Genomic DNA, 27,833 nt, shown 5'->3' on the forward strand with positions numbered 1-27,833 from the left:
AATAACACTTGCCTGATGGCTTATGCTACCGCTAACCCGGGCGTCGAGGTCATTTCTGAGATTTGGGAAAAGCATGTAAAAGTCCTGGCAGAAACCGATGCATAAGGATATAGTGTAATCTCTAATATCTCTAATAATAATTTATTAGATGTACGCCGGTCTGTTTTTGTATGGACATCGACTTTACATTTTCACACTAAACATGACGCGGAACAAAACGAACAGTGATTGGTTGCGTTAAATGTCAGTCAGTCCTTGGCTGATATTTTTATTCTTAAATACATGTAAGTGAATGTGTTTTGTCATTTAAGAAACCTTTATAATGATCATGATTCATGTTAGTTGATCTATAACGCACAATGGGTGCCATGTTAGTACGCACTGCAGTTCAGAGAATTGTATCAGTCAGATTTAGGCCTACAACACGTCAATTCATCCACTTCTCCCGAAATACATTAAAGTAAGTGGCTGGTGAAGTGCGAGAAGTTTTTTTACACAAATTCATCGTTTTGCTTCAGAAGGCCTTTATTAACCCCCTTGAGCTGTTTCAAATTTGTTTATGACGGATGGATGCACGTTTTTGAGCTTCAATCTGTTGGTTGCCATCCACTGCAATGATAAAACTTGGAAGAGCCAGGATATTTTTTAATATAACTCTGATTGTATTCATCTGAAAGAATGAAGTAATATACACCTAAGATGGCTTGAGGGTGAGTAAATCATGGGCTAATTTTTATTCGAAAAGGGAACTTCTCCTTTAAGGAGCGATTAGGCTATGCTGGATCACCTGAGCCATCTGCCCCTCATATTGTCCTGTATGGTGTTTCTCTAACAAATAGATAGAGATGTTTAAAGTCTGCAGAAGAACTACGCTGGTTGAGCAGCAGAGCTACATCAGCCTACATGCCCCATGAGACTGCAGGATTTAGACTAACAGCTTATAGTTATTTGATTACTTCAATCCAATTAGTGCGAGTCTGGTCATTCTAACTGATTATATTCAATTAAAGGATCATAGTTTGGGATGTAATGGATTACAGCAGTTATATATCTATCAGATAGAGGTAGTTCATTTCCGGGGGCATCAAAATAAAGCCTTTTTCTTCAGCAACCAGCTTGGACCAGATCTAATATATGATTGATTCTCTGGGGAATCTGAGCAATGAAAATACCATATATACAGTATATATACACTGCCATTCAAAAGTTTGGGATCGGTACGATTTTTTAATGTTTTTAAAAGATGTCTCTTATGCTCACCAAGGCTGCATTTATTTGATTAAAAATACAGAAAATAACAACAAAAACCAGTAATATTGTTAAATATTACGACAGTTTAAAATAACTGTTTTCTATTTTAATATATTTTAAAATGTAATTTATTCCATTGATGCAAAGCTGAATTTTCAACATCATTACTCCAGTCTTCAGTGTCAAATGATCCTTCAGAAATCATTCTAATATGATGATTTGATGCTCAAAAAATATTCATTATAATTATCAATCTTGAAAACAGAACTTTTTTTTCATGATTATTTGATGACGCATTACACTGATCAAAATTGACAGCAAAGACATTTATAATTTCTATTTGAAAAAAACTTAATATAAAAGAATCTTGAATAAAAAAAAATCATATCACAAAAATAAAAAAGGTTTTCAACAATTATAATATTAAGTAATGTTTCTTGATCAGCAAATCATCATATTATAATGATTTCTGAAGGATCATATAACACTGAAGACTGGAGTAATGATGCTGAAAATTCAGCTTTACCATCACAGAAATAAATTAAATTTTAATATAGATTAAAATAGCAAACAATTATTACAGATTGTAATAATATTTCACAATATTACTGTTTTACTGTATTTTTGATAAATGCAGCCTTGGTGAGCAGAAGATACTTCCTTTAAAAGCATGAAATAATCTTTCTGACCCAGAACTTTTGACTGGTGGTGTATATATCTTAAAATGCATGTTTTTTTTTTTTTAGACAAAATAGTGCATCATTTTAATATGAACCATTATCAGTTATTGGCCATAACATGAAAATAATTAGTGGCTTTAGGATATTAGTAAGAATCCTAATAACAGTGCATCCATTTTAAAGAAGATTTGAATATTTTAAATTTGTAAGTGTGGCTACTGAGATAATTAAGGGGGTGAAGCATTGTGACAAAATCATCTTTCTGAGAGAAAGTTCACCTTGCCCTCCTTAGCAGCCATCTGGTACACGCTCTGCTCATCCAGGCTGAGGTCATCAGGCAGTGCTGGTGAGGATGACTTATCTGAAAGCTGCTCCGACCTCAGAGACGCCTGCTCCAGTTCAGCCATGTGGATCTGCTGTGGACCAGAATTTATAGCAATGAGAATTGAGAGGGGATTTAATTATTAAAATCCTTTCATAGCATTTGACTTTCTGTGCCAGACCAACGGATAGAGTTTGCAGAGTGTGGTGAATTTTGAGTAATAAAACTGCCAAAAGAGACCTTGAATTGATATGGAGAGCATGGTTCATGTCTGAAAACGTAATGACTTTTCAAAGAAGAGATTTGGGTAATTCAAGAAGAGAGATGTTTAGAGTCAAAACAGAGTGAGTGAGAGAGAAGAGCTTTCAAATCAGAGATATATGGAGAGCAGAGAAAAGGCGATGGAAACAGACTGATGGACTGACATTGTTGGCAGCCTGGCAGAATGACAGGTGTGGAGGTTACCCATTGAATTACTTCTTTCCTAAACTACCCCTATCCTGTCTGTCACTGTGATGGGACACAAGCATTGGGAGACTTTGTGTGTGTACATTAAATTATGTACTGTAGTACACGTAAATCCATCCATCCATCCATCCAATGAATGTGTAAACCTTAAAGACTAAAAACTAATTTCAAGCATCTGGTGAAGCCAACATTCAAACTTTGCTTTCAAGATAAAAATTACAGTCATTTGAATTTCAATTTATTTTTAATTATACTTAATATACGCATATAAGCTTAATAAAGCCTGAACCTCGCCGTCGGTCCATCGGCCGTATTTTTTTAAACCCCATTGTTGATTCAAATAGAAAAAACTCTTAAGGTGATGATACACAGGGCAACTTTTAGAGCAATATTGCCAAGTGATTGTTGCTTGGGCACTTTCCCATTGAGAATGGGCAACACATTTCTATCTGGATATTTTACATCGCAGATGGGCCCTGTGTCTCACCTGGTTCCCCGTTGATGGCAACATTGCCCAGCAACATTACTCAAAAAGTTGCCAAGTGTATCATCAGCTTTACTGCATGAACGGCAACAGACTTTTAAAAATGGTGGTTGAAACAAAATGCTGAGTGGAATCGACCAAATTGCTGCATGAACTCAACCAATCAGCATGTTCAGCGCCTAAGTCCCACTTCCGAAAGTTCCTGAACTTTGAAAAAGTACTACCTCGCGATCAGGGACTTTCTGACGGGGACATTTTTACCCAGAACTTCATTTAGACCCTGGTTCATGCAGTTGAAACACACCGAGTTCCACCCCAAAGTCCTTAGTTCCTGGGGAAAGTTCCTGCATTGGAAACACGACTTATATGGTAGGGGGGTGCAATTGTGCATCTTCTGAAAGAGTACAGAATCTCCGGATCAAAACACAGTCGAAGAAGAAGCAGAAACAAGTGACAGAAGCTGCAAATGTAAAATAACACAATCCTCAAACATTAAACAGCATATACATTTAAATCAAAACTGCCAACCGTTACTGAATGAAATGTCGACCCAGGAAGGGTTAACGACTGTGAAGCTTTGGGGGTGTTGATGGACTCGATCTACTCCATCTATGTTTTGATCACCGTTCTGAATCTACCCCGAGCGTAGTCTTTGACAACAACGTGATTTTCTCAGCTGTTTGTTTAAAATGTTGCTTTTCTAATGAAACTTACCCACATTCAAGTGTTGATTAAAAAAAAGAATGCATGAAGCTGGATTTTTGGTTTGTTTGTGTGTGTTTAAAAGCAATGGCTCTGTTCTCTCTTTTGATATATTGCATGTTCAGATATTTATACTACAAAATATTCTGGGGGCCATGCAATTCTGTGAAAATTATCAAAAATACTGGCATGTGCATTTGCAACAAACACTGACAAATCTCCAGTGTGAAGCCGTACCTCTTGCGGATGTGTCCTGCAGTCTTTGCAGACGGGTGGAGAGGAGTAATGATGGAAGACAGAGCCAGAGAGGTTGTCAATCATCAGCATCTCTCCTTCAAATGAATCTTTGATAAGCAGAGATACACTGTCCAGCCACAAGTTCTCCTGCGATACAAACAAACATCACCAGAGTTAATAACACAAAGTTAGTGGGTCTCATTCATGAAACACGAGCAGAACGAATTTGTGTGTAAATCGTGTGTAAAGTGGTTTTGGCGTAAATTTTCGGATTCATTAAAATGTTCGTATTTTCCAAATGTTAGTTGGTACGAAAGAAATCTACACCTGCTCCCAGTCACGCGTAAATAGTGCGTTTAACATCCGAACGTTTTGCTCATTAATAGGCTGCATTTTAATTCACCTTAATCGGGTACATTTACACAGCATTTTGAAATAATATTATATATAGTAATTACATACGGTTTTTCTTTTTCCTTTTTTTATGAGAGCCAGTAATAGCATCTGCAAACGGAACACTTTAATAAAATAATAATTAATTGCTTTCAATAGGGCTGGGACTCTTTTCACTTCTGGGACTGTTGGATTAACAGATGAAACTCCATTAACTGCATCTGTAATATGCTGCCAAGCTTCCTTTTTGTTAGGACCTGATACGCCACTATGTACGCTTGAAAATAAAATGTGGCGTTTTGAATGAACTTCTGGTAATAAAACTTCAATTTCTGCATCTGAGAAATTTCTCTTTTTCATTCGCTTTTGAGAAGACATGTTGAAATCCTTCGTTTGGTGTCATAATATGATGCCCATATATAGTTGTCAGTCGGATTTAATGGGCGGGATTTATGGTAATTGAGAATGAGCGTGCACACGCGTCATATTTACGACTGATTGGAATTCATTAACACACACACGCACACACACACACACACACACACACACACACACACACACGCACACACACACACACACACACACACAAACACACACACACACACACATTTCACTATCACATCTGACGTTTACGAAGCATTTGTGAATCAGGAGAAGAGTTTTCGGGAAGGTCTCTTTACACGCAAATCACTCGCATATTTACTCATATATTTACGAATGTTTCATGAATGAGACCCATTAACAATAACTCACACACTGAGAAAATGTCTCATTTTCACATAGACTAGGGGTTTGGAGATCTGGGAACGCTTTCCCAAAATCTATGATGAGGGGGGTACACTGTGCACGATTCAGTATGAATAATGAACTGTAATTCTATAACATTTCGATGACTTAAAATATATCAAATAGGGATGCACTGTATTAAAACTCTGGATACAATAACCTGATAATGTTATGGCTGGTCATGGTCATACTGTAGGTTATGGTCAAATTTTACCTAAATAATTTTAAAATAAAACTCTAAAAAGAAGAATCAATAATTTTAAAAGTTATATATATATAAACTACATTACATCACAACATTATAATGCACAGAATAAAAAAATGGATATCAAAATTTAATATCAAAAGTAATCTAAATGTACATATAGGAGAAATAAGCATGCACAATTAAATCCAATTTAATTCAATATCAATAAAAAAATATTAAGTAGTAAATAATAATAAATAAATAAATGCTCTAATATCGGCCGATAGCCATCATGGTGCCGGTATACTGTATGCATCCATAATAGCACACATTGAGATGGTTCTTGTACTATAAAGTAGAACATAAAACCCACCTGTGCGACACACACACACACACACACACACACACACTAATGAGAGGGTAAGGTCAGAGAAAGGGTCTTCTTCACTGTCACAGGGATGGTCTTAATGATGGCGTTTGATAGGAGCCTTACAGCTGCAGAGCTTCAAAGAGCAGCTGTGCAGAGGGCTAAACCTGCGCACACACTTACACACACTTACACACACTTACACACACTTACACACACACACACACACACACACACACACACACACACACACACACACACACACACACACACACACACTTGTAGCCGCTAAGCAAAAACCTTTGTGGGGAAAAAAATATATAATTCAAAGCGATAAAAGTTTGAAAACATGTCTGGGGCACCTCAAAAGTTTTTGAAATTTGGCTAAACTTGAGGGCTGTAAACACAAACTAAAACATTTCACCTGCATCAATCAATGTCTGTTTTAGCTTCCTTCATAAATGCCACATCACTCAATTATAATATCAAGAGAAAGCAAATGTTGTGCAAGTACGATTCCACAACAAAACACGTTTTGGGGAGAAGGAATAGAGATCTGACAATTCAATATTTAATTTACCCAACAGAGCAATTTAGAAAGCCGTCAACTGAAGGATCAATCTAACACAATCATAATGTAGTGTTACCTAATGACAATCATTTATTTCCCCAGGTAATTGCACTCTTTGCGTCACTGCCAGCTAGTTGGAGCCAAATGCTTTTGATTTTCAACGCAAATAAACAATTAAGTTGAACTTACTGAATGAAAATTGATCAGGCTGGCCTGCCTGCTAATTCTGAGAGCTCTTGCTTATAAGCAACAGGCAGCCTCTTATGTACAACAAACGGGTCTAACAAAAGCCCTTACAGTACAATAAGAGCTGTTACAAACACCAACAAACAGTAAAGCCGTACCGTTCACCTCAGCAGCTCTAATGAGAGTTTGACTGCAAGACTACACACTTGGTCTGACACCAACTCACAGGCTGCTATTATCCCCTGAAGATTAGCACCTAGCAGTGCATGGTGTTAGAGGATCACATACACCTCTGTAGTCCAGAGGTTTAACCAATTTATGGTTCTAGCCATGACCCACAAAGATAATGACCAGCTCCGGTTTGTTTGCGGCCAATGCACAGGTCGACACGGTCACGGCCTGTAGTGTGAGAACAATCTTTTTCAATATGGTTCTGAGCACAAGTGCCACATTTATGGGTGTTATAGTCTCACCTGTGCCGGCATGGGTCATATTTCATATCAGCCGGATGGAACGGGGAAATGTATAATTGGCAAGGATGTAGTTTTAATGTTATTTCAGCATATGGGAGTATCAGTGTCTCAGAATATGGCTCAGAGCTCATCAAATCACTGGTCTCCATAAATCTGAGCATAAGAAAGTGTACACCTCTAAACCATTTCTTTTAATGAGCATTCTGGCGGCTTCCCGGTGACAAATCACTCAACACATGGCGCGAACAGGTGTGAATTCAGTGAAAACTAGCATCTGCCGGTTTTGCACTTTTCTGAAGTTTGTTTTACAGGTAGGTGACTCAACCAGAGACGGTTGCGAACTCGATACCGATACAAGGCGAAGTCTGTCTCTTGATCTCTCTGTCTGCTTGTCTATTCTCCTCTGCTGACTTTAGCAGCGGTTTTGCACAATGCTGATCATGAGGGAAATTATGTGTTGCCGGGGACCTAATCAGCACACGATGCATCCTCCCAGACTGAGTCCCATCCACTAGATTAGCGTACGCACGTATTTGCCTATACTAAAGTTCAAAAGTTTGGGATCCATAAATTTTTTTAAAAAGTAGTATTTAATGTTAACTGTAAAAATACAGTAAAAACAGCAATATTGTGAAATCTTATTAGACATTATTTAGCTGTTTTATATTTTAAAATGCTTTAAAATTTAATTTATTCTTGTGATGGCAAAGCTCAATTTTCAAAGTGCAAAAAAGAGTTTCTGTGATATTTTATGTGTAATTTGACCTTGTTGTTTGATGACTTAATTCTTTATGATGTAGAAATAGGTAAAACATGCCAATTTGATGAGGATGTTTTTTGATTGGGTGATTGTTTCATCTTGATCATTAATCTTTTAACCAATTAGTGTGACGTCTTGAGTGGAGCTTGTCAGCTGTTGTTAACTTTCTTTGTATGAGTATCTCAGGACGGAGATGTTTTCTTAAATTGATGAGTTCCTTTTTTTATATTGTCTGCATCCACGTTGTGAGCTGGTAAAGTCACTCTAGATCCTACTTTACTAAAGCTCAATTTTCAGCATCCATCCATCCATCCATCAGGGATAAAGCAACTCAGACCACACATAAACAAAAATCACAAGGTCTATTGGCAAAAAGCTCTGGACAAGCTCTGTTACCCATCTTTCATGGATACTGTCAAAATTTGTATTATTATTACTTTATTATTGAAATAATATTATTACATTATATTCAACATTCTACATAGTAGTTTAATGTAGCAATGTCACTGAAATCTCCATAAACTTTCATTTTTTTCTCACACAGTACTCTCGCTTTCAATGAAGATTTTTTTTAATTTTCTTTATCTTCTTTTATTTTTTTATTTATTTACTTACTTATTAATTTGCGTATGTATCTTTCTTTTGTTCTGCCTATTGTGCTGAACCTTGTTATTGTGTAGAACCTTGTGGAACTCAGATGCTCAAATAAATAAAGATGATGATGAAGGTATTCGTTGAATCTCTTACACAGACAGCTTACATGCAGAATTTACATTTTTGGGTGAATTATACCTTATAAATACAGTAAGCTGAGCTAACAAAACTAACCCTATACTGCGAATCATATCGTTTACATTTTTTAAATTGCGATATCTCTATATAACAATGTATCATTAAACCCCTATCAAATACACATACTTGACAGCACCAGGTGACTCTTCTTTTCTTGGTCAATATTAATGTGTTTGTATTCTTTGTTTGTTTTTGTACAGCACTTTTTGACAGTAGAAATGTGCTTTATAAGAAACTAAACTAAACTAAACTGACCTATACAGTGTGACCAGAAAAGTTCAAGTGCTTTGAGGATAAGAAGAGCTGTTCAGCAGAAATGCTGCAGTCAGTGTGTCAGTGCGCAAGGCACAATTCAGAAGAGGTGTCTAGAGTGGGAGGTGACTTCCCACTGCATTTAAAATATGTTCTGTTATAAATACACACTGAACTGAGCTTGAACTCAGGATGTAAACCTCTATTTCACAATCTGCTGCTCAGTTTTCGCAAGTTTTACCAGTGTAACAAATAACAGTATGTCTGAACTGCCAAACCACTTGGAAGCAGCTTATCTTCAGATAAATACTGTAAGAACAGTGAAAAATGAGGAATAGTGTGAAATAAATTAAATCCGTGTATCATTCGTTCAGTCGTTATTTTTTATTTAATATTGAAAGAAGAAAAATGAGAAAACAGTTCCTTTTTCGTTTTCTTTTTCATTTTTAGAAGGTAGAAAAATGAATAAACCGCTTGAATATTCGATTTCTACACGTGGGCGGGAATGAAACGCTTTCCTCTGATTTGTCAGCCGAAGATCAAACTGTTGCGTCATCTGGGGCACGTTCAAGTTCAAAACGGTGCGCAACGTTTTGCTACGGTTTCCGGGTGGAACGTCATGTTTCCTGGAAACGGCGTGCACCGGTGTGCAACGGGGTTTGAGATACGTTTTCTCTTGTTTGGTAGGTGTGTCAGAACTGCAGTCCAATCAGCAGCAACATGTATATAAAGCACGCGGTATTAAAGGTGGTATCAGTGATTTCAGGCCCAAACATAAATGATCACATTCATCTAATATTTCGCTAGCTGCACGCCCCATAAGCATGCTGTCAAAAAAACGCGTCTCTCTAGGTAGCCTAGGCTCTGAGATCTGCACACAAAAACAGCTGTTTTCAGTCTGTTTGGCCAAATAATCAAAACCCAAACAAATAGTGTTCCAACCAATCACCGACAGGGGCGGGTGTTGTGAGGTTTTCGCGTGCAGCCGTCATAGGCAGCCGCGCACGAGCGCAAAATCTCACAACACCCGCCCCTGTCGATGATTGGTTGGAACACTATTTGTTTGGGTTTTGATTATTTGGCCAAACAGACTGAAAACAGCTGTTTTTGTGTGCAGATCTCAGAGCCTAGGCTACCTAGAGAGACGCGTTTTTTTGACAGCATGCTTATGGGGCGTGCAGCTAGCGAAATATTAGATGAATGTGATCATTTATGTTTGGGCCTGAAATCGCTGATACCACCTTTAAAGTGAACTCACACAATGGGGAAAGTAATTTACAAATGTGTTCGATGCAGCTCGGTATACGCAACAACTGAGGATATTAGAAGACATGTTTGTCATAAGTTTTATTGTAAAAATATAGGATATAAACATAATGATGTAGTTGTTTATATTTTTAGCTTCATTGCAAGTGTATGACATTTGGTATAGAAATAAACAATGGTAATTAAGTGCTTTTCCTAAAAATGAGAAAGAAAATACAGGGTATTAAAACAGTATGAACTACAAATAAAGTCAGTATGTGAGGCTAAATAGATGTGTTTTAGTCTGAATTAGGTAAGATGTGTGCTTCCATTTCAGTTTCAGCAATCCCTTCACTCGATTGGGATGTTCTCTTTTGTTCTGGGCGGCAGGTGCAGTAACTGTAACATCGGGCATATTTTGTAGTATTAAACACATATTTATACCGACTTCATCAGGCTCAGAAAATTCTTCACAAAGAACACAAATAATGGCCTTCTCAGCTGCCATAGTTGCAACTCTTGCGTCATCAGAACAGTGTGTTCAACGCATCACCGTTTCTGTTTAAAAAAACGTTGTGCAACGTTTTGTCGGGGCTGAACGCAGCCCAGTTCTTCCTCAGTTCTCCACAGCAGAATAAGAGACCTCCCTGGTCAACAGATTCACATATTGATCAATAATATAAAAATATTATAATAAGTATGTGATCATAATTATAGTAATTGTAATTGAAAAAAATATTTTGGGTGTTCTGTTTTAAAAAATATAAATTATGTTATATGGAAGTGTAGTGTTAAATAATTTAAATGCCTCCTCCATAATCATTTCCCTTTTTATGCATCAGGTGGGGTCGTGAAGCGGCAATTTTTTTCAAACCAGCTGTCCCGACCTTCCGATACTGCATGACGTTCGAAGCTTCAAACGTCATCAATCGTCATCAATCACGTGGAATTTGTATTTGACGTGGTCATTTCGATACAAGCATCGGTACAGTGTGTGATACAGTAGTGCTTTGAAAACTGTGTCAGAGCACCGGAGCCCCGGTATCAACCGTCCCATCAATAGCTTCATATCTGCCACATACCGTGACAGAAACAAGTACAGTAAAATATTTATGGTTTTAGTCTAAGTAGGTGGGCAGTACTGTCTACTAAAAACAGATTCAATTTTTGTGAAAACTCCTGCTGTCAAACAAACTTAAGCAAAAATGAAGCTCATTAATACCACATTTGCATTCGTTGTGTTTCTAACCTTCTTCCGTTCTGCTCTCTTTCTCTCTGAGGAGATGAAATGCTTTGAGTCTGCTGACATGGCTTCTGCTTAAAGTCAAACTAGCTTTTCCAATTCCTGTTTTGCTGACTGTCATGCATACCTCTTTCCAGTCTCTGTGTCTCTCTTTGTCTCCCCCTCTCCATCTCTCAGCCCTGAGTCTGCAGGTAGTGATAACGACCGAGCACACTGCATGGAAAACTGTAGTCTGTGTTGTTGTGCGTGCCTTTGTGTTTGCCACTATCTACCCGAGACCCTGTACGGGTATGTGACATCACTTCCTTCAGGCAGTGATCTGTCTCTTTGGATCTTGGAACCAGCGCAGGGGCTATAGTTTCAGCACATGTGCCCACACTACGACAGCTGAAGACTTGAGACATGCCTGTTTCTTTCTTGGCTCCATACACTGGTTGATCTAATTAGAAAACATGGAAGCATTTGCTTGAACAGCTATCTGGACTGATATGGCACTTTCCACAAATATGGTTCTCCCATATGGTGTCCAAAACTCTTTTTTTAAAGCATCAAAGAAAAACACCTTAAAAGTTTTTTTGCTTGCTTTTGCTTTGAGAACTCAGTTGTTAAACCGGACAAATAGCTAGTTTTAAACACGATGTTACTAAAATGTTGAATTCTTTAAAAATTGTCTAGAAATTACGGAAGAAATTGCGGCCCTCAACCGCAAAAAAAAAAAAAATAATTACGAGATTAAAGTCGAAATATTTTGAGAATAAAGTCGTAATATTTTGAGAAAGTAAAAATTACAAGAATACAGTCTTTCGTAGACGTTCTTTTTTTTTTTTTTTTTTTTTGTAATGTGCTCGTGTGTAACGGTCACCAGCTGGAGTGCCCTAGAGAGCCACCAGAGGGCACTCCACACCAGACTCACATGTTCACTCACAGACTACATCTCCCATCATTCTCTGCCTGGACTCATCAGCACTGATTATCACATTCACCTGTATCTCATCTTCTTGTTTAGTTCACCCCATATAAGCCTGGTTCACCCCATCACTCACTGCGAAGTTTTGTATGTTGTTGCACTGCATTCCCGAGCGTTTTCCCTGGTTTCTTGTCTCTTGGTTTTCTTGCATGTTCTGTGGATTACTCTTTTGCCTCTGACCCTTGCCTGCTTTGTTTGTTTGGACGGCCTACCTGTGTTTTGACCTTTTGCCTGTTTATTTGATTACGTGTCTGGATTTCCCCTTCATTAAAGCTGCATTTGGATCTCTACCTTCGTGTCTTGGAGCAGTTTGTGACATCGTGAAGTCGAACTGCCTCGGACATGGATCTAAACATAATAGTAGCTTTTTAGTTTTATCTGGGCTTTCAACAAAAGGAAATTCTACAGGCGCTAATCTAACAACATGGCATTACCATTGGTTTTAGGACGTTACACAATATACTGCGCCGGAATAGACTTTACAGGCGAAAACACTTTTCAGACTGGATGGAGTTATCCAGCTTTATACCTGAGAAAATCATGGGATCCGGCCAAATGATTGGATACAGAATGATGCACTTAAAATGTATCCAGAAAGTATTTACGGTGAAGAGGGAGACAGTACGGTTACTGTTAAGTGTTCTCGACCCAGATGGCATTGCCTATATAGATGAGCACGAAGACACGTAGGCTTCGAGTCAACGTGCCACATAAAGTTTGGACCAGGATTGTGGTACCTACTCCGGCGGAGTCTTCGTGCTCGTCTATAGGCAACGCCATGGTAATGCCATGTTGGTAGATTAGCACCTGTAGAATTTCCTTTTGTTGAAAGCCCAGATAAAACTAAAAAGATATTATTATTATTATTATTATATTTAGATCCATGTCAGAGGGAGTTCGACTTCACAAGCTCATTTATTTAGCAAAAAAAAAAAAAAAAGAAGAACTTCTACGGAAGACTGTATTCTCGTAATATTTCAACTTTAATCTCGAAAAATTCCAAATTTATCTAGAAATATTGCAACTTTATTGAAATATTTCATTTAATTTCGTAAACCTAATTTCATTTAATTTTCTCAGTTATGTTGACTGCAATCATTAAGCTCAACCTTCAAACCTGTAACCAAAGTTATTGTAAAAAATTATCAGAATTTTAACTAATCAAAAATAAGTTTATCAGTACTATTAAACAAACATTTTGCTTTACAACTCTTTATTAGCTAGATGCTATAAGAAAAATAAATGTGTATGATATGCATGCATGATATTGTTACGTGCTTGCCTTGTTTAGTTTGATTTTCATTGTCTCCATTTTGACTTAGTTCCAGTTCGTTCATCTGTTGTCATGGTTTGTAATTAGTTCCACACCTGTTCTGTTTTCCCTTGATTACTCCCTGTGTTTATAAGCCCTTGGTTTTCACAGTTTAGTGTTCTTCGTTGTTTACGTTAATGTTTAAATCTGGTTAGTTAACCATTTCTTAAATTTTCAGTATTTGAGGCCCTATTGCATACCTTATTCGTGGAAAATAGAAACACTGCTGCAACACTTACAGTGTTTTCTTTCTGAGTGTAAAGTTCAAATGTTCCAATCTATATTGCCATACACCTGAATGCATGAGCATGTAAAAACATTTACAATTTAGGTGCATAAACAAGCCTTCAAAAAAAAAAAAAAAAAAAAAGAAAAGCCAAAGCTTCACCATTGAATGTGCTTAACATTGCGATGAATTCTACCCTTCAATTAGCATTCCATTCCTTTCTCTCTCTGTCCTCCTCCTCTCTTTTCCTCTTCTCTCGGCAGTTACATAATCTGCTGCAGAAGCTAAAAATGGACAGGTAAAGACAATTATAGCTCCACAATAGCTGCCTGACAGTGAGTCATCATGGTGTGTGTGTGTGTGTGTGTCTGTGTGTGTGTGTCTGTGCGAGTGCACCACAACATTTGTCGGTATTCTGTTTTTAGCAGTCCAGTCATGCATGCACATGGGAGGAACTTTTCTTTCATGGTTGAGACTGATGGATTTGATTTAGCAGTTAATCATTTGATCCTTAACTTAACTACAAAAGGTGAGTAGTTGTAGTTTAGTGTAGTTTACATATCTAAGAGACATATGCAGACTGACTAATTATGTATTTGCATCCTTTTGATTTTATTTAAATAATAATATTTTCAAAATGTATGTAGTCAGATTGCTTAGAATCAATGTAAATCTGTTCATTGTGAAAACTATTAGATTTAATCAGTTAAAAATTATGAATATGGTTTAAATATAGATAGTTGTGGAACGAGCCAGATCCTATTAGTTACATTTTATGAGATTGGTTTGCATACAATTTATGGGAAATGGAATCGCTTAGAAGCGGAAATTATGCCGATCCATACTCCAGTCGGTAGGGGGCGGTACTGCACATAGACATGTCTTCTTGGATCAACCTGATTGCAAGGCAAGTTACATCTGTACTCATCATTTAAAAGTTGACTGTTTTCAATGTGTGTGTGTATATATATATATATGTGTGTGTATATATATATATATATATATATATATATATATATATATGTGTGTGTGTGTGTGTGTGTGTGTGTGTGTGTGTTATTACTGCTGTTGATATCGTATTACACTATATCAATGCACTGACTATCAAATTTGCATTTAGTCCACTAGCTAACTAACTTGCACATGGTTCTTATAAAAGCTAACTTTAACTACTTTACCCTTAAGCTACTTTTTTCAGCTAACTTACACAGTATAACTAATTAAAAGTAACAGGGATGTGTTTTTTATTTTTATTTTATATTATTTTCTGTATTTTCTGACCTGAGTATAACTTTGGCCCACGTGCATTGCTTAAATCCAAGAGGAAAAAATGGTGTTAGGTGTGGGGTAAGTTAACGGTTTAAAGATGTGTCATTAAACGATTACTAAACAAACTGTGATTTCAAATATATTTATATCGTACATGGATAACTTCCAACAGAACTGAATGAGCTTAGGGACACAATCTAATGGCTGTCTGCAAGACACCCTTAACATCTCAGACAGGGTCCAAAATTAGCAGTCGACAAGCGTCAAATTTCAGTAAACGATGTTACTCGTTAGTTGGTGACGGTGTGATTATTAAATGTGCCAGCTGAGTATGTGCCAGTTGGTCGGGTGTTCTCAGGCATGTGAACTATGGTTTTACCCCATCGTTGTCTGTTGCTGTTGGTCTGCTCTTGTTCTGTGATTTAACGTTTGAAGGCAAATAAAGACAGTTATAAACTACTGCAATCAGTATATGAGAGTACTATTCTAATAATTCTCTAAAAAAATAATGCTGGCTTTGTAATTTCATAAGCAAAAGTATGCATTTTGTTTCTAACTAAAACCATTTTTTTCTTTTCAGATACATCAAGCATCCTTTCTTATATCTATATAGTGGGACAACCTCCTAGACCTTGTATGTACTGTATGCTACAAAGATTGTTTTATAATACATAGAAAAATCAATACATAAAATTATGAACAATTAATCTCAGTTTGAATGTTATATGGTCAACCGGACAAATACACTGATGACCTGATGAAGGTGTTCTGTCAAAGGAGGATGTGCAGGACAGAAAATCCGCACCATAATGGCACTGACAGCTAAAGTAAGTGTGTGTTTTTATTCATTGCATATGTTTTCAACTGGTTACTCTTTTATCTTGACAGGAATTCAGAAACCTCTTTCTCACACAAACACACACACACTTTCTCCCTCTAGGATGCAAAGAACACAATCTTTCTTACACATTAAATACACGTTTATTTGATTTATTAGTGAGGACATCTCAATCTCTCTCACACACATACACACAGTCTTTCATATTATTCATATAAATTTAGTCTGTTCATCAAATAAAGCGATCATGTGTCTTTAGAAAATTTGGACTAAACTGCCCAATTCATATGGACTAGCTAGTTTTACGATCTCTTTATGAATTTTTTGAAGCCTCAAAATGGTGATTGCATAGCTTTCATGTTCTGAAGATGAACAAAATTAGAACAAAATTAATGACAGAATTTTCATTTTTGGGTGAACTATCCCTTTAAAATTAATTAAAAAGTTAATAATTAATGACATGTTTTTGGGGATCTTCTTACGCTTGTTTGAGAATGAAAACATAAACACCAGGCGTGATTGTATCCTGAGGTGCCTAAGTGTCTACCTCAACGAAGATGTCGAGACACTTGTCAAAGAATATGTGGTAAGTGTGTGTCAGCCTATTCGCTTTATGTTATAAATTTCTAATGGATATATTTACATTGATAGTTATGTTAATTTTCTCATTGGCATCACAGTCTAGCTTATGCACTCGCGTGTAGTGTGCAGCGAAAGATTAAACTATGCAGCAATCAGTGCAGAGTATGATTGATCATACAAGACAAATGAGAAGCTTTTCAACTGGAAATGACCTGGATAAAATGATCCAGTTGGTAGTACAAAGTAAGGAAAATATAAAATCAGAATAATGAAACACTCACATCATTATGTTGATCTCAGATTTGGTGTAGATGGGGAAATTAATACGTTATTCATGGCAAAACTTGGAACACATTGGGACACAACTTATTTTCTTTGTTTATCCTCCTGGACTGTAAAAGTGGAGAGGCTGAATCTCTCATTTCACAGACAACAATGGGCATCTATGTCATTCGAGCGGAGGGCGCTGGTCCTGAAGAAGAACCTTCAGTTCAGATGTTGAAAGTTCTGCAAAACCTGGCAAGTGTCACACTTGGATGTGTGATGCTTTTTGGACTAATTTATGCCCTTAACTTAAACTATCCAAAGGACCTCAAGTGCACATTTGAAGCATTTCAGAAAATCCTGATGGAACTGGATACAACCAAGCTGTCGCCAAAAGTTCAGGGACTGAAAATTAAGATGCTTCAGTGATTAATTGACAGATACGCTGATATTTACATCTTTACACATTTTTTTTTTTTTTGTAGTTGTTGCTGTAGAAACTTTTATACACCTGTACTCCTAACATGTAAACATAGGTAAAAAGTGTGGTGGTGCAAAACCACTCAACCACTGAGTGTTATGGCATTTTCCGGTGACCACCACCCTATCGTTCCAAATTATTGCATGTCACACATATGTGAAAATGTTAGCGTAATATAAGCAAGTGTTGTCCTTGAATCAGATTTGACCTCAATTTTGTCTACCTCAAGTTTTACAGTTTTTAAGCAGTTCTTGAGAAAATGTACTGTATGCAGTCTGTTAAAATCCTTTGCATTTATTTGTGCAATGAGGTAGCCTGAGATTTTATTCACGCTACTAGGCATTCCATGGACCAGATTTTCCCCTCAATAAGGGAACCAATCACAGAACGGGGAGGGAGCAGCAAGACGATGACGACGTCTATGGAACACACCGAAGCAGTTTGTTTATATCTATGGATCCAACATGGCATCAGACGCGAAGTTGCCTTTCGACGCAGCCTTAGATAGTGTTCTGAGTAGTTTAGAACGCAAGTTTATTTTGTCTTTTTCCTCGTCAAATTTCTGTCGCTCTGCATACGTCATCTGGTATAATTGAAACGATTGGCTATGAGCTACGTACAGGCGCATTTGATAGACATTCGTAGCGCCCAATAAACGGCTCTGGGCATTCGTAAACCACGCCTCAAATACGAGAAAATTAAAATGTGGTTCCCAGACCACGTCTCAATGAGAAGAGGTCTGACGTTAGCCAGGCTAGCAATGAAGTTGATTGTGGCAACAACAAAAAAAACGTTGAAAGTAGTGCATTTAACCTTAATGTACATGTAAACATGAAGGTACTTTATTTTTTGTTGAGGTTGCACACAACACAGTGTATGTGAGCACGGGCTGTCTTGCTAGCTCCTCTTTTGCTGCCTTTTGAGCTTGTTATTTCTAAAATAAAAATGTGAAATGAGGTGGTCTGGCCGTTCTTTTTTGTGTTGTATATTGTGATTGGGGAGGGGAAATGGTGATGAATAAGTAAATACAAATTTATAAATATGATTTTAAAATACATTGGGTTTATTAATACAAATTACTTAAATGTTATGCATTTTAAGTAAATTAGGATTATTACATAATAATAAATAAATCTGTTTCTTATTCATTTAAAATAAATTGGATTTATTGAAAATTTTATATAAATCTAATTCTTACTTGTTTCATTTATATAGAACTTACAAATATGTATCACATTAAGTTTATTAATATGTTAACGTTAAAAATACGTAATCCAAATGGATGGAAAATTTATATGCAATCAAATTACATACAGTGCTATGCATAAGTTTAGACACCCATGCTAAAGCTGACTAAAAAGAGGAATAAAAAATCATCTTTTGGAAACTGAACTTAATGCCTTAATTAAAAAAATTAGGAAAAATCCAACCTTTAAGGACACCACTTTTCTTTGTGAATGAATAATGTATCGTAAATAAATAAATGTTCTTCCTTAAAATACAGGGTGCATAAGTCTGGACACCCCTATGTTAAATTCCCATAGAGGCAGGCAGATTTTTATTTTTAAAGGCCAGTTACTTCATGGATCCAGGATACTATGCATCCTGATAAAGTTCCCTTGGCCTTTGGAATTAAAATAACCCCACATCATCACATAGCCTTCACCATACCTAGAGATTGGCATGGAGTACTTTCCATAAGTTCATCTCTCAATGCAAATCAAACCAGCTATTAGGCTAACTGAAATAAAACCATGCCAATCTCTAGGTATGGTGAAGGCTATGTGATGATGAGGGGCTATTTTAATTCCAAAGGCCTACATTTTTTTTTGAGTATGACACAACGTGCTGCCATGGCGACAGGACCCAAGCTAGGGCGAGTCCTTAGGATCTATAATGACAACGTCTCATTCTGTGGCTTCTCCTTCCCCCTCATTATGCCTCTTTTGCCCTTTTTAGCAGACCCAAATCATACTTCATAAGCAAAGGGCGCTAACATTTTTCCATGCATAAAGGCAAATGATTGTTACAAAACACTACAGACAGTACGCAAATTTGTACAGAACATCCAGAAATCATCTATCTATCCATGGCTACTTATTATGGTACTGTATATATCACATGATAGTAGAAATGTGTCAATCACTAGAGATTCAGCTACTGGGGAGATGAGTGGGTAAGCTGTGTCACCCATTCAATCTAAAAAGTATAATTTTGGTCACTTGAGCATATATATAGTGTCCATCATATACATCAGACTATGCTTTAGGTATGAAAATGGAAAAGAAGTGGAAATAAATATGCATGTTTGCATGTCAGAAGATTTTCTACATGGCAAGTGAAATTGTCAATGCAAATGTATCCAGGTCTTTTAAGCATACACTACCATTTAAAAGTTTGTTTTTAAAAAATCTTTTATACGTATTTAGTAAGATTTTTTTTTTTTAATTATTATTCAGCAAGGATGCATTCAATTTATCAGACGTGACCACAAAGACTTTTACATTGTTATATAAAATGTAGACCCCTATCAATGTTTTGAATTTCCATTTTGGGATTTAATTTGCAGCATAATTATAACCATTTTGTGATGCATGTCATAATAACCGTGATTTAAAATAACTCGCTACATACATTCATGCAAGAATTCCTCCAACCAATCCATATATTCACCAATTCATTCTTCCATTAACAATCAGTCAATCTATCTCTTTATGAATCCAATCATCAATCACACCTCCAATATCCATCATGACCATCCATTCAGTCAAACCTTTTCTTAATCAATACATTCCTCCATCTGCAATCTATCCGTTTATGCATTCATCATTTAATTATTCATCTATTTATTATCACAGTGATCTATCTGTTCTTCCTTTCACCCAAATCATTAATTCATCAATCCCTTGCTCCATGACCCAATCTATTTATTTATTCATCCATCCATCAAACCGAATCATAATATTCATGAATGCATTCCTCCATCAATAATCTGTTTGTCAGTCCATCTATCCATTCCCTGCCAGCGCTGTGACCTACCTGGGCCGGTGAGTTGTGTTTCCTGCCGGTGTTGGGCTTGTGGGAGTGAGGTAGCGCAGTAGAGCTGGGACCAGCCCCCTGATGCCCCTCACCGCTCTTATCGGCTCCAGCCACCCCTCCTAAGATGCAGCAGAGCGCTCCCTGGGCCAGCTCCATCTCGATCTCTGCATCCATCTCTGCCTCCTCCTGGGCTTCTTTGTTAGAGTCATCCAGGTGTTTCATCAGTACCGCCACAACCACATTGATGAGCACAAACTGGGCCGTGAGCACAAAGCTCACAAAGTACATAGGAGAGATGAACTGCAGGCTGGGATTACAGGTGTATTCACCCTGCGGGCATTCTCGAAGAGTGTCCTGCAAGAGTGAAGAGAGAGTTACCATAAAGATATTTCAACTTAACAGTTAGTTATGTTCATTTGACTAGACAAATCGGGTTCACTGCATAGATTTTCAATACTTGATCCCACTTCTTTTAGAAATATTTTTGTTGGAGTAAAATAGTTGCAATGTAATAAGATCATTTTCGTAATCTGCAATTCTGTCTTGTTCTCCAGTAAAAATATCTGAACATCCTTAAAATACAAAAAATAATTTTTACTACCGTTTATTTTATTTTATGCAGGAAAACAAGACTATGTTCTATGTTTTATGTTCTATCTGAAATGTCAATAACTGTTTCAATAGGGTTGTGCACTGAACACTTTATATTAGATTACATCAATCAAACAATGAGCACTAAATATTTGCTTTTATTTCATTTTAATTGATCATGGCTCCTACAGATTGCTGATAACCAGCACTTTGTGCTGCATGTAGCATGAGCTACAGGAACAAATCCCAGACTGCCAGTTTCATTTTTATTTATTCTGATGTAACAAACTCTCTCTACTTCTTTCCTTCAAAGCTGCAGTAACAGAGTCGCTCGCAGTAATTTTGCTTGGCCACTCATGCATGCGGTTTGTGTTCGGGGAAGCGATGGCTTCTCTGCAGGTATGTAGGAACTCAGGTTGTAATTTAAAGCTCTGATTATTGTGCTCTAGCTGCCAGGAAAGCACTGCAAGCCTCCATCAACCGTAAAACTAATTGTGTGTGTGCCTAATGGGGGGAACTGTCACCCTCCATCAAAAACACTCTGGTGAGTGTGGGGTGCTATGCATCGATATCGTGCCAATGTGTTCTCATTTATTCAGGTGTGCTTTACTACTGCACTGAATATGCTGAGCTGGTAGTTCCTCCATAATATACCTACCATATAAACGGCAGCTTAGAGGGAGAGCAGATGAAAGTAGGCAGGTGCTCTTTACACAGGAAGATAAGAATTCATTCCTCAAAGACAAGTGTATTAGAGACGAGAAAGACACAGAGAGCACGAGAGAGAAACAATGATGAAGAGGCTATAATGAAATAATCTACAAACCAAAAGGAGATCAAGAAAAGTGCAGAAAACTGGTGAGAACAGATTGTGACGCTTAAGATGTATAAGCCACTCCTCAAAGGACTTTTCATAACAACCTATGCTGGACTCTTTACTGCGGCGATGCATTAGAAACCAGGGCCGTAGCTAGCAAATTCTGGGCCCTCACTGCCCTCCACTCATATCATATATACGGTATAAGACATAGACATGGAGGCCCACATCTGGTGCCATGTAACCTAATAGGGATTTCTTACGCAATAACAATATTAATGTTGTTTTACATAAAATTGCCTTTACCCATTTTATATACACTTTTATTCAAAGTTGATCAAGCAATCATTCAAGACAAACTAATAAAATAAAAACAAAGACAATGAATTGGGTCTCTCTGCTATAATTAATAACCATCGGACTAAACCATTTTTATGGAGTGGAGAGAGGAGATATTTGGAAAACTTCTTTTACTAAAGTGAATGTTTTTGTTGTTTTCATTAAACTCTCGGGCGTACAAGCTGACATTGTAATATATACTATGGTGATTCATAAGAGTAGGGGAATATATAGCATAACTATTGGTTTTAGTTGGCCCCCTGGGCAGCTGGGGCCCCTGATTGTGATTGTCACCACCTTTCACCCTACCAGCGACAGCCCGGTTAGAAACCATAAGCGTCTTGCTTGTGAATGTGTCTCTGAAGTGCTGGTCATATCATCCACAAGCAATCTGTCAGCTTCTTCTGTCGAGTGCTCTGCACTTAAATGGGTACTTTTAAGGGCACTTTGCCAGAGCTGATTTAGTTCCCATCATTTAATGAAATGACAGTGAACCTAACACAGAAGAAGCAAGTTCTCATTTCATTCAGTTTTGTTTTGTGTGTTATAATGAATTTAGATCCAGTGTTGGAATTTGTTATTTTTAATATTTTGCTGAGTGCTCGTTCTCTTCAGTCCCAGAAAGTGACAACAGCAATGTTCTCTTGTCAATTCTACTTGCAAGTTGTTTTTCCAGGATGCAATCATAAAACAAAATACAAATAAATGTATTCCTGTTGCTGGTACAGCACAAGCCAAATGCAATTAGGGTCTATTTATTATGGCCTTGAACATCTTATATTCAAATCTAAATCATATTTGGTTTGGAACTGCTGATCCCTGCATTTTTCCACTAATCTACAAAATCCCAGGGACAACAGTGGCAGATGTATGGATGAAGATATCAAATTAAATATGTCAGCTCATTTTAACACTTGAATCAGCTTGCAAGAATGACTGTTCACACAAATCACTGTTTAATTAGTTAAAAACAACTCATTTTATTCTAAAAATATTATCAAATTAATATAAATAAATATAATAAATAGGAATAATAATAAAAAATAGCCACGGAATTTAGCTTGATATTGAAGATTATTTAATTGGGAAAAATACATTCATCGCATTCACATTCAAAATGATTTATGCATTAATTCATATTAATGAGCTACGTATTAGCAAATTCTGGTTGTCTGTGTACCTACACTTCTGTTCAAAAGTTTTAACATTTATAATGTTACAATTTTTTTTATATCAGACTGTTCTTTTGAACTTTCTATTCATCAAATCCTGAAAAAATTATGTATTATGGTTTCTACAATAATATCAAGCACCACTTTGATAATAAAAAGAAACGTATCAGCAAGAATCAGCATATTAGAATGATTTCTGAAGAATATTGTGACACTGAAGACTGGAGTAATGATGCTGAAAATTCAGCTTTACCATCACAGGAATAAAAATCTATTTTTTTAAAAACAGCATTTTAAATTGTAATAATATTTCACTTTTTTTGATCACATACAGTACATGCAGTCTTGGTGAGCATAAGACTTCTTTTAAAACATTTAAAAAATCTGAAAACGTCAACATTTAAAAAAGTTTTTTTTACTAACTGTCCCCACCTCTTTTTATAACAAAGGGATGGTCATAGTACTATGGCTCTTTGTTCTGCTGTACCTTCATTATGCCGTTCCAGTTATCACCAGTGGAGACCTGAAAGAGGGTGAGGAACGCCATGCCGAAGTTCTCAAAGGTGGCGTGACGACTCATCCCCTCACATGGGTAGTCCTGGTTGCACACTGATGGGAACAGATAGAGACGTAGGCGTAACATATGCAGTTCTGCCAAATTCAGCTTTGAACTCAGAAGAACCACAAGAAAGTCAGTGAGGATAGGAGTTAAAGAGGAATAGTATGTGTTTACCCAGCTCTCCAAACAATTCCACCCCCAGTGCAGCATAAATGAAGAACAGCAGCATGAAGAGGAGGCCAAGGTTCCCCACCTGAAACACCAATCAAGACTGAAACCAGCACACATGCACTCACCCTTAACACAATATACAGACAAGCACAAATGCATGTTTTACATTTACACGGTATCATTTAGCAGATAATTTTATCCAAAGCAAATAACAATTATCACACAGAATCCAAGAGCAGTCCCACAATCTGGATTAATCTGAAGTAGAACAAAAATAAGTTTGTAGATCTTATATTTATCTATTATATTCATAAAAAAATATTTTAATAGCTTAAATTTGATGAATTACAACACCTACTAAAAACCACAGTAATCCCACAGTGCCTTAAAAAGGGCATTGTTTAAACCTTACTAAACTTTGCTATATTTATGCTTAAAGCTAAGACTAAATATTTACCGATGGGATAAGAAAAATAAATATATTTCAAGACATACTCTCTCATTATGTTATGCGATTTTGCTTCTAAAGTAAATACATGATAAAAGAATGTCCATATATTTTGGCTTGGGAAAAATTATTAAGATAAAGACAAAAAATGACCCTGAGGTTTAGTAAAGATGGAAGAAGTGTCTGGAACAGACATAACAATAACAAAAAGCAATGTAATGTACATTTTAATATCTCTGCGTCTCTCTGAAGTCATAGTCTAAGGGACTGCTATAGCTGTTTTCCAGCAGCAAAATTAAGCAGAACAAATTTGTGATTTAACAAAAAACTCATAAATGATGGTTGGTACCAGTGGTCATGTCAGAGGTACAGCTATGGGAACAGAATTACCTTCCTAATGGAGGAAATTACCTGTGTCCTAATGCGGCCAAAGCACATGAAACATCATGTTAACTACGCTAATGCTGACACACAAGCCTGTCAAGAATATTAGCATTGGAGTTCAGGGTGTGTCCACTGCTGCACAGGCAGCTCAAAACAAAAACAAAAAGATGGAGACAAAACCAAAGGTGATAAAGAATACGGCACAAGTGCTAACAGCTAGTCTAAACTGCTGGTAATTATGAAAACCGTGTGAGAGAGCTATAAACATGTAAAATGGATAAATGAATGAAACAATCAGCTTACATCACATTACTGTAATTTGTATAGTTACATGATGAGGTTGGCCATGCCATTTTATGTGGCGTGCCAGCGGGTATGATGAAACAACAGCTGAGCTTTATTACCATTTAATGCTAAGTAATGGACTATCAAACCTACAAACCAATGCTACAAAATGACAAAGTCATTTTGGCTTCAAGATGTCAAAGGGAAACATTATGACTTAACAGAATCAGGATGTGTGCACAATAGCGGTAGATGCTTTATTCATCTGTGTGTTCCTAAAGTGAGCATCTCTGGCTGTGTTTCAATCTAGAATGAGCCTATGATTACCAAACATGTAGTCTAGGTACAGTAGGCATCTTACAAGGCTTTTCACTATGAAGCACAACATATTGGTTAGGTAGCTTAGAAACAAGCACTGGTTTCACACAGATGGTAAATCCACACCATTTGATTTATATTTTGGTACTAAATGATTACTATATTCATGCACCATAGGTACTCCAGGGTGCTTCAAAGAATACAATGGTACTACGTCCATAATACTTTTATTCAGCAAGGAATCATTCAATTGATAAAAAGTAACAGAAATCCGTTGAGAAATGATAAATGTCTTTACTATTTCAAATAAATGCTGTTGTTTTGAACTTTCTATTAATCAAAGAATCTTGAAAAAAGTTTCCAGTTTCCACAAAAATATTAAGCAGCACAACTGTTTTCAATATTGATAATAATACACATTTCTTGAGCATCAAATTAGAATGATTTCTGAAGGATCATTTGACACTGAAGACTGGAGTTATGATGCTGAAAATTCACATGGAAATATCACAGGAATAAATTACATTTTAAAATATATTCAAATTGAAAACAGTTTAAAAAATGAGACGACTTTTAAATTATAATCATATTTCACAATTTTATCGTTTTACTGTATTTTTGATCAAATAAATGCAGCTTTGGTGAGCAAAAGAGACTTCATACATTTTTTTTTTTTTTTTTTTATCGTACTGACTCTGTCTACTGCAAAACTAAACGAGTATGAGGACCACAATAAGGTTAAATGATATAGGATAAATTAAAGTCTATTTGAAGCTTATGCGGAATGAGCAGTATCTGTAAGAGAGTTGTAAAGGAAATGCACAGGAGTTTCTGGAAAGATGTACTAAATAAGAACTGTGAGGTAGGAATGTGTGCCTGAGTAGATCTTTAATCAGCTTCAGCGTTAATTACCTCACAGATGCCATGGGGATAAGACATTGGGCCCAGCAGTAATGAACAAGGGATCGATATCCACAGAGGAGAGACGCAGTTCTCCACTGAAGCAGTTACCATTCTGTGACCACTTAGACGACAACAACGCTCTGTGTGTTTGATTATGGAACAGAGTCTGTGTGAACTGCTTTCTTTTCATATTATTTCTTTCTTCAAACTTTGTATTTAATTTTTTTTTTTATATTCCTCAAACTCATCTATGCTCTATCTATGTAATGGGAGAAGGATCTTTCTATCCAGAGTCTCAACTTTTATTTGATTCATTCCTTTTTTTAATCTTTTTTTAATGCAATTTTATGTTGTGCTTTAAAGTTTGTTATTAATGTATCCTAGTTGAAAAAAGCTATGAATAATATGAGTGTGTGTGTGTGCGCACGCAAAAGCAGGTACTTTATTCTTGCTTTTGGGTTATTATCCGCCCTGAGCAAGTTTGTGGTTTATATGAGTCACCAATTTTCATGGGCCAGTGAGCAGCCTGTTCTTGTTGTCAACACAGCTTTGATAACTTCCTCTTCTCAAGACAAAATGTGACTAAAAGGGGGTGGGGTAACAATGCAATGCTTCATCAGGGGGTTTGCAGTGGTATCATCACCTGTGGCAGGGCTTGGACTACCGTATCCAGCAGCGCTCTCATTCCCGTGGCCATCTTTAACAGCTTTAACACTGTCAGAGAGAGAGAGAGAGAGAGAGAGAGAGAGAGAGAGAGAGAGAGAGAGAGAGAGAGAGAGAGAGAGAGAGAGAGAGAGAGAGAGAGAGAGAGAGAGAGAGAGAGAGAGAGAGAGAGAGAGAGAGAGAGAGAGAGAGAGAGAGTTACAGAGAGTTCAACAAGGCAGCTCAGTGAGTGTGTGCATGTCTACAATGCGTTGAATCATTTCATAAGAAGAAAAACAAAAAGGCAGATAAATGACAAGGATCCCCCCACCCCCACCTCCACCCCCACCTTGGTTTAATTCTAGCCTAAACGACTAATGAGGAGAGAAGGAAAAGGTCAGGGCTAAAATTAAACCCTCATACTGCCGCCCTCTCCCTGTACAAATGTAGAGTGATGGCACACTGGCTCAGTGATTGCTGTGGACAACAGCAGGATTAAATACCAGATTAAAACAGATCAATCCTCAATACAGCATCACTGACCTGTGCAAAATACCATTTTGGTATGATGGAGTTGATATTTTTAAGGCTCGTATTGGGTAACGAGACAAACGTAAGACTCATCGGCTATTAAGGACAACACATGGACCACTGATCAGGTATTAGAGGGAAATGGGGGGAGATAACGACTGATTTGAGGAGACAAATAGAATTTGGCACTGTAAATAAGCAATTAAACCACATTTCGTAACAATATTCTGTACATGAAGTGGGCTGTACTGTAGCCTGTACTTGAAAATATGAAATAAAAATGTATATATATGTAT

The 27,833-nt window shown here is 36.9% G+C and overlaps 1 protein-coding gene across 1 annotated transcript in view; it reads right to left on the reverse strand.

The window, feature by feature from the left end:
* Positions 1-27,833, reverse strand: part of cacna1ia (calcium voltage-gated channel subunit alpha1 Ia) — a gene marked incomplete at its 5' end in the record, with an annotated part of 170,269 nt that overhangs the window by 3,574 nt on the left and 138,862 nt on the right. The window contains 6 exon segments of the mRNA XM_081383930.1: positions 2,210-2,347; positions 4,145-4,291; positions 20,378-20,731; positions 23,784-23,905; positions 24,030-24,108; positions 27,008-27,078. Coding sequence (XP_081240056.1) covers positions 2,210-2,347; positions 4,145-4,291; positions 20,378-20,731; positions 23,784-23,905; positions 24,030-24,108; positions 27,008-27,078 — 911 coding nt within the window.

This window comes from Scardinius erythrophthalmus (genome assembly GCF_964197995.2).
Source record: "Scardinius erythrophthalmus genome assembly, chromosome: 1".
Lineage (NCBI taxonomy): Eukaryota > Metazoa > Chordata > Actinopteri > Cypriniformes > Leuciscidae > Scardinius > Scardinius erythrophthalmus.